Source organism: Ptychodera flava, chromosome 13 (genome assembly GCF_041260155.1).
Source record: "Ptychodera flava strain L36383 chromosome 13, AS_Pfla_20210202, whole genome shotgun sequence".
In the NCBI taxonomy this organism is placed as follows: domain Eukaryota; kingdom Metazoa; phylum Hemichordata; class Enteropneusta; family Ptychoderidae; genus Ptychodera; species Ptychodera flava.
This window is the reverse complement of record NC_091940.1, coordinates 32081864-32097499: the sequence shown is the minus strand read 5'-3', so window position 1 is coordinate 32097499 and position 15636 is coordinate 32081864. Positions and strand designations below refer to the sequence as shown.

General features: G+C 36.6%; 2 protein-coding genes across 2 annotated transcripts in view; one reads left to right on the top strand and one right to left on the bottom strand.

The window, feature by feature from the left end:
• Positions 1-8365: 8365 nt before the first annotated feature.
• Positions 8366-13407, bottom strand: LOC139148186 (GEL complex subunit OPTI-like). Its single transcript, XM_070719497.1, has 4 exons — positions 13155-13407; positions 11710-11813; positions 10193-10322; positions 8366-8725 (listed from the first exon to the last, which is right to left on the bottom strand). Exons 1-4 carry the CDS (start codon positions 13257-13259, stop codon positions 8684-8686), a joined length of 381 nt encoding a protein of 126 aa, XP_070575598.1. The 5' UTR covers positions 13260-13407; the 3' UTR covers positions 8366-8683.
• Positions 13408-13627: 220 nt separating this feature from the next.
• Positions 13628-15636, top strand: part of LOC139148187 (rhophilin-2-like) — a 32214-nt gene continuing 30205 nt past the window's right edge. The window contains 2 exon segments of the mRNA XM_070719498.1: positions 13628-13834; positions 14232-14347. Coding sequence (XP_070575599.1) covers positions 13781-13834; positions 14232-14347 — 170 coding nt within the window. The 5' untranslated portion in view covers positions 13628-13780.

The following is a 15636-nucleotide window of genomic DNA, read 5'->3' as shown; positions in this document are numbered from 1 at the left end:
CGGAATCTGTTATATTTATGGTCGATAATAATTCGGTTTGTCAAAGCTGAGAGACATATGCACTTATAGTGGTCGATAATAATTCGGTGTGTCAAAGCTGAGAGAAATATGCACTTATGAAACAAAACAATTATCAATATAGCTCGTATTATAGCTATCTGACGCAATTTTAATTTTGTAAAATGTAAATAAAGTGGCCACAAATACATCTGGACTTTGCGAAACAATCGAGATTCGGTATTCGAGATTTTCAACTTGATATGAATCGACACATTTAGAACAGATGATTTCAAATTATATATAATGAATATTAGCAGTTTCACCCTAATAGTTGTTCAATTTATCAATGCATGCGCTGCTACGCCTAATTGCCTACTTTTATCGGGACAAAACCTTATTTATGATCGTAATATTCTTTAACAGAAAGTCGTTTCTGGACTGCTATTCTCACAATATCTATGTAACGAATTAATTGCTGAACGATCACATATTTTACTGAGTACTATTTGTTTGGCGGTTCTATGGCAACCGCTGAACAATTGCACCAGATACCAAACACACTGTAATAAAAACTTCTCATTGACATTTACACGAAATTAAAAATTCATGTAAGTGAGGACCAAAAAGACGGTTTGTTTGTAGCTTCACATTGTCCATTTGTACCGCTCATCACCTCTTCGTAACCTCCTGCGCTCTAAAATTCGCGGGTAACTTTCGAAAGTCGCCAATTTTCCTCTAAACGTGAAATGTAGAAGTTCTAAAGCTTATTACTCAAGGTTTTGCAATTATCGCTGCGTGCGAGTTGTGTATCCGTATTTAACTTATGAAATCGCTGCAAAATCTCATAATTTTGACAGAAAAACAGCGGCGAATCGATAGCAATCGTCCTTGATTACTTCTCGGCGTATTCAAGGTATTCGTTGAAGGTGTTCACAACAGTATGCATTTCATGATATTGATAATAGAAGCATTTCCATCCTGATGTTTGTTTTCAATTTATCAATCGGAACAAAATCGGAACAAAACCTTATTTATGAACATCATATTCGTTAGTTAACAAAAAGTCGTTTCTGATAGCGAGGCTATGCTTTGATGTATTTCCACGTTTTGACATACATTTGCCAAACAGGTCTTGGTATCAACAAATGTCTATCATACTCATGTGAGTCAAATAAAATATTGCTGTACCTCTTCTGAGGTCTGACATCTTTTGAGAACAGACTTCAGTTCATAAGAATGCATTTCTGCTCGACATCAGAAATCCTGTCAATGTGTTCTGTTCTGTCTCGTCCGTAATGTTTTGTAAATCATTTTTCTCCATACAATTACCAGTAAAACATAATAGTATTACTTTGATAATAAATAAGAAGTTTTGAGAGGACTGCTATTTTCACGATATCTATTTAACGAATTACTTTCTAAACGATCACATATTTTGACAGTATTATTTGTTTGGCGATTCTATGGTAACCGGTGAACAATTGCACCATGTACTTTACTCAGTGCAATAAAAATTACTCATTGACATTTACATGAAATTAAAAATTCATGTGAATGAGGACTAAAAAAAAGTCTTTTGTAGCTTCGCGTTGTGCATTTGTAGCGCTCATCACCTCTGCGTAACCTCCTGCGCTGTAAAATTCGCGGGTAAAATTCGAATTAGAGAGGCGCCGATTTTCCTCTGAACGTGAAATGTTGAAGTTCGATATTTAGAGCTTATTATTCAAGGTTTTGTCGATATCGCTGTGTGCGAGTTGTGTATCAGTATTTAACGTATAAAATTGCGACAAAACTACGTGTGCATGTCGTAATTTTGACAGAAAAACAGCGACGAAGTCGAAAGCAATCGTCCTTGATAGGTATTCGTTGAAGGTGTTCTCAATAGTATGCATTTGATGATATTGATAATATTCTAAGGTAGACTATATAGTCTAGTCGGAAGGTAGGGTTCCCATGCACCCTATGGATGTATTTTTTTAACCTACATTTTTGTAATCCTTTGGGTCTATATTTAATGAATTTTGATGTTCCCAAAATCAAATAGTGTCCCATGGGGTTCATTTGGCGCCATCTTGGCCGCCATCTTGGATTTCAACAATGGGGTAGGGGTCACGTATTTACCGCTCGACGGAAACAGAAACAATAAAATACTATAAACGTTACATTTTTAGAAAGCCAAGATCATGGCCTTTTCATTGATATATAACTTAATAGGGATAAATTAATATTAGAACGTCGATTAGACATTATATCGGCCATTGACCGCAAATCGTTAAATTTGCTAAATTCACACCCAATAATTAAGTTCCAGTTCCTCCAAACAATTTTTCATGAGGTATTTATATATTTTTGGAAGAACTCAGTGCAATAAACAAGAAAAACAACATAAAAGTATGTGTCTTGAGATTTAGTGGTTGCATGAGCTTGTTTTCTTATTACGGGGTATGCCATATATCCTTGTGTGACATAGGGGTAGGGGTAATGTTTCCTTTCTGTTTCGAATAATGAATGATGAAACCATAAAATGTTACATTTTTTGAAAGTGCTGCATCAGAACTTTCTAAAAATATATAGATTTATGGGAAAAATTGCATATTTAAAAGTAACAAAGCTTAAACCTTTCAGTTTGTGTCGATTTTAAGTGATTTTCTACGAACGAAATTACAACATATAGGGTAGGGGTAATGTTTCCCTTTCTGCCTCGAACCATGAATTATGAAACCATATAAATGTTATACTGCTTGAAAGCTTTCCAAACATGTATAGTTTGATTGGAAAAAGTCGCATATTTGAAAATTACAAAGCTTATGCCTTTCAGTTTGTGTCAATTTTAAGTGATTTCTTTAAACAAAATTATAATATAAGGGGTAGGGTAATATTTCCCGTTTTGCCGTGAACCATGAATTATGAAACCATATAAATGTTATACTGTTTGAAAGCTCTGAAATAGACCTTTCCAATCATGTATAGTTTTATTGGAAAAATTGCATATTTGAAAGTTACAAAGCTTAAGTCTTTCAGTTTGTGTCAATTTTAAGTGATTTTTTGAACAATATGCACAAAACAGTTAGTCCGTTGGCCAGGTATCGAAATCATCCCCTCTAAGGCATTTTTCCCACTATGATTTTCTGTTAGCTAGTATTCTCAGCTGTCATAATCTGCTTATTTTCAATTTAACTGATGGTGTGTAAGAGTGTGACGACTTATTTTGTAGGGGGTTGTCACGCCCTCAGTGGTAAAATAGGAATGGGTTAGGGGTAATACATTTACCCCTAGTCGGAAACAAAAACAACAAAGTACTATAAACAATACATTCTTAGAAAGCCCAGATAATCCCCTTACCATTGGTATACAACTTAATGTCGACAAATCAATATTAAAACATCGATTAGGTTTTATATCGGATATGAAATGTAAATTGTAAAATTTGCTTAGTTTCAACAACCAATAATTAAGTTCATGTTCCTCCAAACAATTTTACAAGGTATTTATATATTTTTTAAAAACGTAATGCAATAAAGAAGAAAAACAAAGTTGAAAGTGTGTATCTTGGGATTTAGGAGCAGCAGAATATGTAGTATTTCACATATACCTCTCTGTAATAAACTTATGGTTTGCTTTGCGTTAAGGAAGAGAATCCTAACAAGAGTAAACCGTAGCTTCTAGCTAATTTTTGTGTCTTGTGCTTCGTGTGTTGTTTGTGGAGTCCCTGTGGACTTGTGTTTGAATTTATTTTTCTGAGTTTTTTTCGTCGTATTATGTATCGGAGTCTCATTCTCAGTATGAATTTATTTGTGTCTTCTAGGAGATTGATTCTTTTTGGACCTTTTGATGTTGGAATTAATTTCAAGCCTTTGCAAAGAGCGTTCATTTCTATAATTGTTTGATTTGTGTGAAGAAAGATTCTTAGTAAATCCATTTTTTTGTTGGTCACTGTGTTTCGTTTATGTTTGGTATGTTGTAATATTGTGTTTGAGATATTTTGTTTGTCATTTTGTGCATTTATTTTTGCTTTTTTAGTTTTATTACGCTTTCTGTTTCTGAGTTTTTAACACAATTTCGTGTGTGATCATGTTTTGCCATTGTGTTTCGGTAGTGCTATTTAAACCAGTGTGTGGGGTATAAAAGGCCCCCAACTCATTGAAAATTCATAATGACGCTTGAGTGACAACTGGCAATAGCTAGGTAGACCGCTCCCTTAAAATCAGCCTAAACGATTCTCAAACAAAAATTATTAGCAAACACCTAGGCCATACAGGTATCCGCAAAGTTTTACAAAGTTTTTTAAAACTACGACGACTTGGGAGAAATCGCATCTGAACAAAGAGAATGGCCCTCAAAAGGCAGTTGTTCCATGATTCAAACAATTGTCAATCATTCGGTGACGCGCAGAGGTGTAAACTGATCAAACATTTGTTGTGCATGGCATACGAGAACAATTACGATGTAAACAAACCATGAGTATGCTTAGAGTTATATCAGCGGGCAAAGGATGAAACCTTTGTGCATAGACCCTAAAAACGGACCGTTTTTAGGGTCTATGCTTTGTGTAAATTGTCATACACTCTTTTGCTAGCATTTATGGTGCAATGACATCACGAAAGGGAACCATTTTCAGACGTGACTTAGCAAGAGGACTATACTGGTAGTAAGATGTATTCTTGCGAAAATGGCATCAAAAACAACCTTCAAATCATGATGGTAGCCTCCATGATCAATTTAATTATAGTCAGTCGAAGAGATCCACGTATTTAACAACTTCCAAATCTACAGTCGAACTTGACGGAACCGAACAGTTGGTTTGGATGTATATGATGGGCCACGAAAACGGTCGTTTTTACACGTGTAAGTGACATGTCGTGTTCGGAAAGCTGGTAAGGTTTTGACATACCAATTGCTACGAAAATAAACATAACTCGTGATGAGTTGTCGATGTCACCCGCCAAGCAACCGAGCAGCCGACCGTTATCGCTATTACAGGTATCGTGGTACACGAGATTCAAGGAAGTATCGACCCGTACGTAATGTTGTGAACTTCCTTTATTTTCTGATTTTAATAGCGATCGGTCATGACGTCGCCGTTTACTTATTATTTCCTACCATTTTCCTGACATGTTCCTCCTTCCATACTCAGGTGGATACAGTTTAGTCGACGTTCATCGGTAATTCACCATACGAAATTGCCAATTTCAGGTTATTTGTAATTTTCTATAAGTTCTTTACTTTTTTGATAATTAATCGACTTTAGACGGCGCCAATATTCCGAATGTACATGGCGGTCAGTAGCCGAATCATTCACATAATGAACGTTGATATGGCCTGAAACTTCGGTAAATTCATTCAAGCAAACTCTTGATAGTTTTCCTTTCTTTCTTATTTCGAATATTTGCCATGGCATAACTGGAACGAACCACGAAACGAAGGCTGTACGTATCTATATTAGTCCCAGCCTGAGCGTGATCTGAGAGCAAACAGATCCGCAGATAATGCGAACGATCGCAACCGTTACCAACAGACTCATTATGCAGAGCCATGCCCCAAAACGCCCAACCAAACTTGGCACTAATCATGATCCCAGTCCATTTCGAGCCGGGCTTTAAGGGAAGTGCGATGGCCTTTGAAAGACCCTTTGGTTTGGTTTTGTACCGTAGTATAGGAAGAAAACCCGACCTATCGTCGTTGCTGTGAATGTTTGTGTTGTTTGTAGCCTCTTTTTGCCTATTTGAAGTATCGTCTTTGTAGCCTTCCATCCTGCGTTCTGTGTAGCGAGTGTCTTCGATGTGATGTGCAACTGTCGTGAGTCCCGGTGCTTATTGGGTGTAGAGGTAAATAGAGATCAGGGTGATAAATTCTTCCAGGTGTTGCCACTTTTGAAGGAATTCGACACTCGGTATTTTCTTGAATGGTAGAGTGTGGTGTTGATCGGAATAAGGGAGAATTTACATGTACTGCTAACACGGGTGCAAGTGTTGTAGATTACACATTGGTATCTTCAGAACTTTTCACAAGTGTTCAATCCTTTTCTATAGAACTACGCAGTGAATCTGACCATTTTCCTTTGTCATTTTCATTAGCTTCAAATGTGTCAGTGAAACAAAATGTTATCAGTACAGATCACATGTGTAATAGAGTTTTACATAAATGCTCATGGGTTTCTGAAAAAGAGACTGATTTTTCTAACTCTGTTCAGCTGTTTATGGCAAATAATGGTCTTGAAGACGTTATTCTATTGCGTGATTTTAGTGTAGCGAATTTTATTGATAAACTTGGCAGTGCCTTTATGTACGCTGCTGAACACTGTAACATGGTAAAGAAAATTTCGCCGACCAGGCCAAATCATGGACAACAGCCTATTTGGTTTGACAATGAGTGTATTTCGTTAAAGAAAAAGAAATATTGTTTCCAGAGAAAATTTAGAGATAACAGTAGCAGAGTTGAAATTGTATAAAGATGCCAGAAATGAATTTAGAAATGTTTGTCGAAACAAAAGACGTTCTTTTTTAAATGAACAAAAGGCAAAATTGTCCATTCTTGCTTTCACAGATTCGAAACAGTTTGGGCTTCTGTAAGGCGCTGTATGTCTGTGCGTCAAGTCCAAAATGACATCCATCCCGATGTATTTTACGATTATTTCAACAATTTATTTCAAAGTAATGTATCTGTTAACGATGACTTTTCCCTTTCTGATGAACTAGATAGTATGATAAGCTCTGTAGATGACATTGTAAACCACGAATCAGAGTTAAATTGGGACTTCTTAAATAGTCCTATTACAAATGATGAAATTGAAAGGGCTATCAAAAAATTGAAAAATGGCAAATCAGCTGGTCCTGACTTGCTGTTGGGAGAATTTTTTAAATCCACAAGTCATTTTTGACACCATATTTGAATATCCTTTTCAATAGACTATTTGATGCTGGTATCTTCCCAAAAGATTGGTCTAAGGCAATCATTGTACCTCTTCTAAAGTTGTTCATCTAACTCTCCTGACAATTACAGAGGGGTTTCTTTATTGAGCATATTTAGTAAGATTTTCACTTCGATTTTGAATAATCGTCTTACATTTTGGGCAGATTGGGTAGATGCACTTGAAAAAATCTATGAAACACAAGCAGGTTTTCGACATGGGTATTCAACAGTAATTAAACATTTTTATTCTGCAGTCAGTCATCCAAAAAAATTTATCGAGGAAACGTGGTAAGTTTACGCTCCAAAGCAGCTCTAACACTTGGCTGGTCCGCATACTGTCCTGGTCGTCTCTGTCAGTTTTTTAGTAAGCTGAGGTATGGCTTTGCGCGGGCGCGCACCTATGCCGTGTGCAAGACATATATTTTGCATGGACGTTATCATAGTCTAAAAATCTACACAAATGTCTCGGATTTTTCTAGAACTTTTGCAAGGAAATGCAAACGGTGTACACGACCAATGTCGACTCCATAGCCCGTAATGAGTCGTAAAATATAGTCTAAAATTTAACTGACTAATTCATGTTGGTAAAAATATGATGAAAGGCCGTCCTGAAGTGTTCAGGCCGGTAATGTCGTCACTGTATTTCATGAATATTTAATATCAATATAATTCACCATTACACCAGTCTGTGATATTTCGCCCAGAACCGAATACACGAATACGTGCACAGTGACTTGCATTGAAGCAGTTCGTCCAATAATAATTGATAATGTTGATAATTATAATGGGCCAGTCTAGGTCGGAGCTAACATGTCATACACTTTGGGCGTTGGAGGATTTCTCGATCACGCAGTTTGTTCTCAATGCACAGTCCTTGCACAACTTACTTTTTCATTCATCTTTATTTGTCTACTATTTTTGTACGGTAAGAATCACGCTGTTTTAATTACCTTTCTAGGGAAATGTTGCTAAAATGCCAATATTGAAGAAGACGATTAACTCTACATGCATTTTCTCATTTTTTCCCTCGCCACAAATAATAAGAAAATATTAAAGGAAATTCTGCCAAAATGTCCAGGATCTCTTTAGAAATGAATTGTAATAAATGCAAGTTTATCATATTTTTTCTTCACAGAGGTGTACTTTGCTCACACATTGTATCAGGCTCTCATATGAATGGGGAATGAATACTTAGGCCTAAACACAAACAGCATGTGTATGATTGTCATAATGGCCACAAAATGTTGAGTACTGGACATTTGGTTTCTATGCTAAGGGGTAATTGGATTTTAAGGGCACGTGCATTGAACCGTGCTAGCTGACATTCGCAACAATGTGCATAAGAATTTGCTGGTATTGAACAGCGCCCTCTAGCAGTCAAACAACCCTCTAGATCTGAGTGAAAAAAAGCTGTCTACGATGATGACAAGTATAATGAACGTATCAAAATCATGTATGGCAGTTAACTATTACATTTGGCAATTTTAATACAGACAAGAAAGATGACATACAAGTACGGTAACATTCACATTATTCAGTTCTAAAGACGTATGGTAATAACGATACATCTGACAAGTATATATAGCCATGGTGTGCACATCTGCTCTGATCTGGAAGCTTCTGCAAATATTCATGAACGTTTTTGCTCGACCCATAAAGAAGCAAAAGACGGGTTTCAAGTACAGATAAGCTATCAGTGCATTTCCATTTTGACACTGTTGATGAGATGAGTTGGTGCACGGCTGTCTGTTGACTTGTCAGATGAGGTCAAAGGTCAATCAAAGTGCAATGCAGAGTAAACAAAGATCCATGCCACCTAGAGAGAAAGAAAGAGCCGAACAATCAAATAATATGAGATATACAAAATGTATTTGCAGATGCTTCGACAAGAAATGTATGTGTGCTTTCCTCTACCTGCTTTATATGGCATAATTTATTGTATTGTGGGTGGTCAAAATCATATCTTGCTTATTATGTCACTACAACCCTTGAACATATGACGACAAAATGACATATCATTAAAAGGTACAATTTCAAATATTGTAAAAGTACAGGATAAAAATTCTGGAACTCTTTTAAATTTAGATTTTAATACATCAGCAAGAATACATTCACTTCAGATTCGTACAAAACTGAAAGTTTGTGATCTGAAGAGACAAGATACAGAATAAATGGTAATGATTTATTTTTCATTGTTTGCGTAGGGTCCATGATTAATTAATACACGCACATGGAAAAAAGCAACTTCCGCTTTTAGGGGGTAGGGGGTGTGGCTGTATTTAAATTACTGTGTGCAAAAATCGCACTACAAGTTTTTATATTGCAACATCTCACTCCACGTTTTACTGTATCGCAAAATATTGCTGTATTGTTGGGCATGTACCAGGCCAGTACGGCATCAGTGCTATGCCGTTCTTTTGATAAACAGATGGTTCAGTGCACGGTGCAAAATAACAATCATTTTGGATACACTGTTTCACTTCATTTAATTGCGTCATTGTCGAGTTGGGGCTGAACAAAGATTGATTTATTGAGGGAGTATGCCACGGGTGGTGGGAGCGTTTGCATGAGTGATTTGGCCAAGCAGTTGTGTCTTTTACTTCTCTGCCAGGTGACTGGATGCTGTCTATTGTGGCTTTGAACCAAATTGAATACACTATATGTTCATATAGCGACGTAATTACCAATTGTAGGTATGATACAAAATAGGACTGGGTTGGATTTTTGCATTTCCAAACTTTCAGGGGGATGGGGGGAGTGGTTTTGAGCCCAAATACACTCAGTTGCGTTGACCATGCGCATGCTTTAATTATCCATGGCCCCTTAATGATAGACCTCATAAAAAGTACATAGGACAGACCTACATGGAGAAAAACATCAAGTTTCTTTGATAAAAGTGTATATGTAATATCAAATTAAACAAAATACCATGACAGACTTCAGAAATTATGCTATTGTATATAGAGATTTGCATTTCATTGTTTACTATGGCTTACACAAGAGGTATGGGACTTTGTTTTAATTACTGAATCTGCTATACATACATGTACCTGTCAGTATATATCATATAAATAGTAAATCCAAGAACATATTTTTAAATTTTGTTGAATACCTTGCACAAAGTGACTTTGTTTGAAATTCCAACGAATAATAAGGACAGGTCTTTGTGTAATATGTCATGCCAGCTTGTTCAGTGTTTGTGCATGAAATGTCTGTCCATAGAACAAGCACGTGTTGAGTAAATATTTGCACTTAAGTTTGGCAGACACTGTCTGATACTCACCAAGAACATGGCAAATGACGACATGAAGCCTTCTTTGATGATTTCCCAAATTCCTCCGTACTCATCTTCATCTATTTTTTGAAATGTCATTGTGTAGATATATGTGACAACAGTATTCACTGCCCCAAATCTGGGTAAAGAAATAAGAAGTGGTGTATAGTTTTGTCATTCAAAAGAGGGGGTGGTATCACAGTGTGTTAAAGGTTGAGGATTCAAGTTTCTACAGATGTTGTAAAACCAGTGGTAACGGTTCAGAAAGTAATGTCAATTAAATCAAGTGTCAGAAAACATGATATTCAGAGTTTCAAACTTTTACAATTCTTTTTCCAATCTACCACTTGTAAGGGCTCATTAAGTTTGCGGAATAGGAAAAATGTTAACAGATTTAGTTTTTTGAAAATTTTAGTTTTATTTTTTCCCTTGGAGTTTGCAATTTTAGATATCAGAAAATGTTAGGGGCCGTTGATAATAAAAGCTGACGCACAGGAAACGTAATTCCTTCCTTTTACTTGAAACCCCCTCCCTCCCCCCTCAAAATGAAAATTCTTATGCAAAATCAATTTGGTATTATGCTGCCGTTTCTGACAAACCCACATGCACCTCTCCAATCTGCACGCCCATGAAAAAATACCTGAAGTGCACATTAATTAATAAACTTTCACTTTACACGTTTCACTTTTTAAGACACAGAACATTTTAATGTATTTTGCATGTAGGAAAATGTTTCATGTACATTTTTCACATTGAAAAAGCATACAAGCTTTATTTCACATTTATGTCTTTTCGTTGCCTTTTCTGTCTCCATATTTTGTGGTAATTCTGTTCTCGATGAACGCGAAGGTAGCATTGCGTTCTCAAAAGACACAGAACATTTTAATGTATTTCGCATGTAGGAAAATGTTTCATGTACATTTTTCACATTGAAAAAGCACACAAGCTTTATTTCACATTTATGTCTTTTCGTTGTCTTTTCTGCCTCCATATTTTGTGGTAATTCTGTTCTCGATGAACGCGAAGGTAGTATTGTGTTCTCAAAAGACACAGAACATTTTAATGTATTTCGCATGTAGGAAAATGTTTCATGTACATTTTTCACATTGAAAAAGCACACAAGCTTTATTTCACATTTATGTCTTTTCGTTGTCTTTTCTGCCTCCATATTTTGTGGTAATTCTGTTCTCGATGAATGCAAAGGTAGTATTGCGTTCTCACTGCAAAGTTGCACTTCGAAAACAATAGACAAAAATCCTTATGCTATTTTGACGCACACAAAACGAAATGAGCTTTTACCCCCTCCCCATCCCCAACCGAAAGAATTATGTTTGTCGTACGTCAGCTTTTATTATCGACGGCCCCTTAGGTAAGTTGTTTCCCTTGTTCAGAACTTTGCATAGTGACCCCTGACTTTCATTCTTTATTTGGAGAGAGAATGGTTGAAAGTTTTATAGAGGAATATTTGACAAAAGTTAAGTCTTTCACTATTGAGGCGCATACTACCTTCATTACTGGGTACTTACAGTCCTATTCCAATGATACCAGTCAATGGAATGAAGCCCCATATTGCTCCAACCAGGATTGATAAAATCTGTTTCATCCAATACACAACATCTAAAAACTCATCCTACAGTGTACAGAAAAGAAAATATAAGAGTTCATAAGGTCCAATCATTCACAAACAGCGCAAACATACAAGTACCTACAAGATAACGGTGACATCCTTCAACAAGAAACTCACTTTCAGGTCAAGTCAGTGAAAATCTGCAAGTTTTGCAATTGCATAGATCTTGCTAGAACAATTGAAAACCATTTTTCAGGAGTGTTTACACAAATGTTTTATTAATGTACAGTTCATACATGACATGTTTAGAGTTACCCTTCATTAAATCATCCCAAGGACTTTCTTTAAGAATATATTAATTTATTATTATCATCATACTGCTTACCATTCTTAGATTCTTCATTCAACTAGAATGAATGAAAACTTTGTTTAAAGTGGCACTTACTGTTGAAATTTTTAGAAGGATGCATCTTGCTCGGTTTTTGAAAGATTCTCCTAGCTTTCTTATATTTTGCTAAATGGTATTCCATAGTTTGTTTTTTTCAATAAACAAATTCCTGTTTACGTTTTTGAACTATCTGAGCTTGTCTTAAAACAAATAAATCAATCAATCGATAAATAAATAAACAAATAAATAAATGAATGAAGATGCACGTGTTTTTAGCTGCGCTGAACACAGCATAAAAGATAGTAGGGACACTTCATTCAGAAAGCTTAAACATACACTGGTTCAGGAAACACATCCAGTGACTTGTAAATTATTTGGAATGTTGGTTTTATCATGGTCACCACAGACAAGCCACAATAGTTGTAGCGGTTGTATGACCTGATTTGTTTTGTGGCTGGCCATTAGCAGCTTGCTACAGATTGTGAAATCACTATAGCTAACCATGGAGGTAGTCGCTCCACCTCGATGAGCAAATAACCATGTACTTACACTACCCACACTCCCATAGCTCAGGGGATATGATGCTTACAGCACAGAACAATAGCCCTCGATTATGAATGATAAGCAATTATACTTTGACCAGTTATGATTTATATGGAATGACACGTTGTCTTATAAATGATTGCAATCTAGGTTTTGAAGATACGACTACACGTGCACCAGCTGGAAAGAGCTACTGTATGCAGTGCTGAGAGAACTCATACTAGTCATAGTGCACACGGAGTAGTTTTGGTAAACCTCTTAAAAATTCTATTAGGGGTTCCTTGATCAATAGAAGGTATTTTAAACAGTTCACGTGTGACAATTTCATGCAAATATATGAATGTTGTTAGTTATGACGACTTAAGCATTATAGAATAGGTCATATGCAATTGATGAAATCGTATGTTGAGTCATGGAGGCAAGGAGGAAATACCTCTATAGTTGAGTACAGACTAGACAACAATCTGACTCACTTTGTCGTTCCATTCCGATTTTGACGAAAACGCCCTCTGCCAAACGGACGGTGCTGTGCCAAGTGACGTGTTAGCTTCGCCTTTCCTCCTTCTAGCGGTTGACATTTTTTTTAAAAGACCAGTGGTTACTATTAATTAACTGACAAAATACGGAGTGTCACGACGTCCGCATGCCTAAATGTGAAATTGGAAACAGAACATGTGTGAATGCGTACCGCCACCACCTTTTGTCTTTTCCAGAAAGGTCAACGTTGAGGGCGCAAGATACTATCCTCTTTCTCGGTATATTTTTTAACGTAAGTCGTAACATTCGATTACAAAACGTTTGCTCAATGTTAATTCCCTTCACTTGATTAAAATGTTATTAAATCAATTAAGCAGCCATGTCGTTTATCTATACCAGATACACAATGAGCTAGAAATGATTGCTAGAAAGAGGGTATACTGACCCTGATATGTGACGTCACAAAATTATTCTCAGGGCGTTTTCCAGTGAAGCCCTGCTACGTAGTTCAACAGAAGTGGAGTAGTCGTCGACGACGCTCTTGGAGGACAACAAACGCGATACCCATCTGAGAAGTTTCTCGACTAGTTACGTAAGTTTTAAGTTTTGCTGATATGAGACGATGACGGAAGTAGTTGCGAACGGCGTAGAAGCAAATGGCAAATCTCATCGCAAGGTAAGAACTGCCGTTTTGTGTAAACCATGTTTTGTTTTATTAAAAAAGGACAGTTATTTGATTTTCAGATTCTCAATGACAAAACGGCTATCAGCGGAACTGCAAAGAAATTCAACATTTCCGTCGTACCTATGCATATATTGCCACTGAGAAGACCTTTGTCTTGTATTTTGTTTCTTAATTTGACCAAAATAAATAAGCAAACAAACATAAATGCCAACACTAGTCAACGCGCAAGGAGTCTGCTGACAGCGCTGTTGTGTTGTGCTCAGTTGTGACTGAAGAGTATCCAGTACAAACGAGAGGGGACCCTGTACAAAAGTGTTTGGTGTGACTGCCTTCACGTACACCAGCGCCCCGCTATACTAATACTTTTTCTCTCTTTCTGTTTGTTTAGGGCTCAGATCCACTCGCTCAGACGGTACGCGGCAAAATGCAAAACAGGCGACAAAAACTGAACTACCAAATCAACAAGGAGATGCGAATGCGGGCCGGTGCTGAAAATCTCTTCAAGTGAGTAATAATGCATACATATTATGAATAGCTCAGGCTTTCTACCTGAGCTGTCGCTTTCGTGTACGTCATTGCCCTGAAAGCAACACGAACCATGCGTGTTTCATTTCTGTTGTCCACCCACGGCTATCGACGTATTCAACTCCCAAGGTGAAACGCCGCGCCTGGTCAAAGCACAAATCAGTTCCTGGGTGTGTACATGTACCTTACGGCTGATTGTAGGTAACATATTGATCGCAAATTGAGTCACTGTGTCAGTTATTAACTGCCAGCCGATCAATAAAGACTAAATACGGAAATATTAATTCAAGTCTGTTCATCTCATGATGAAAGTATTTCACAACACACACCTTCCCATTTTTGATATATGATGAAACATAAAAAAATCGACCTTTGTCTTCATGTATGTCAACTTGGATTATCTTCGTTTGATTCTGATATTTGAACAGGAAAGCTGAAGAACTCATATGTTATGATTATGAAAAAGGATATTTATCTCTTTTTTCGGAAATGCCCATGGTGGCCAGTGTGTTGTGACTGAAAATACATTTACTCACACAATTTACTGTACCCACGGAGGTTGCCCTCCATGGGTACAGTTCAGGCACCTTACCAACCATCCATTTCTTTCATGACAGGCCAGTAAATTAGTAATTTTTAACCAACTAGTGTTTTAAGGTCACAATGGTATGAATTCCCAAATTTATTTTGTATTTTTACGATGGTTAATCTATGACTGACTTTTTTCCTGTAACATTTGGCAAGGAACATTCCCTACCTCTCTAAGGAAACATGGAACCTGAATGTCGATCTTGTAACCAGATAGTAATAATTGTGAATTAAGGTACAACAATGTGATGTGTTATCAATTATGTGAACTGAACCATACCATCGATCCTAAATGAGAGGGGTAATCTTAACCTTAGATTCTTATCAATTCTTTATTGACTTTATTTAGTTTTAGATTCTGAGTGGTATATATTTTATAAATTCACTCCAATATCATTTGTGACACAGCAAACCCAGTCAGCAACTTTATTTAGGAAAGGGTCAATGTACCGTAAAGTACGAAAGATGTAAATGTTGTAAAATTGCGATTGTATGATAAATAGTTACATTCAAGCAGAAATGTTGACCTTGTTGACGCAAGGAGTGTATAGATAATTAAATTGTATAGATAATCTGAAAAATGGACCTTGCATGCTGTGCCGAAATTTGTAATATGAGTGAGAGTTGGTCTTTGGGTGTGTTCAGCATCTGAAGAAATGCAGATAGAATGAATTACAACC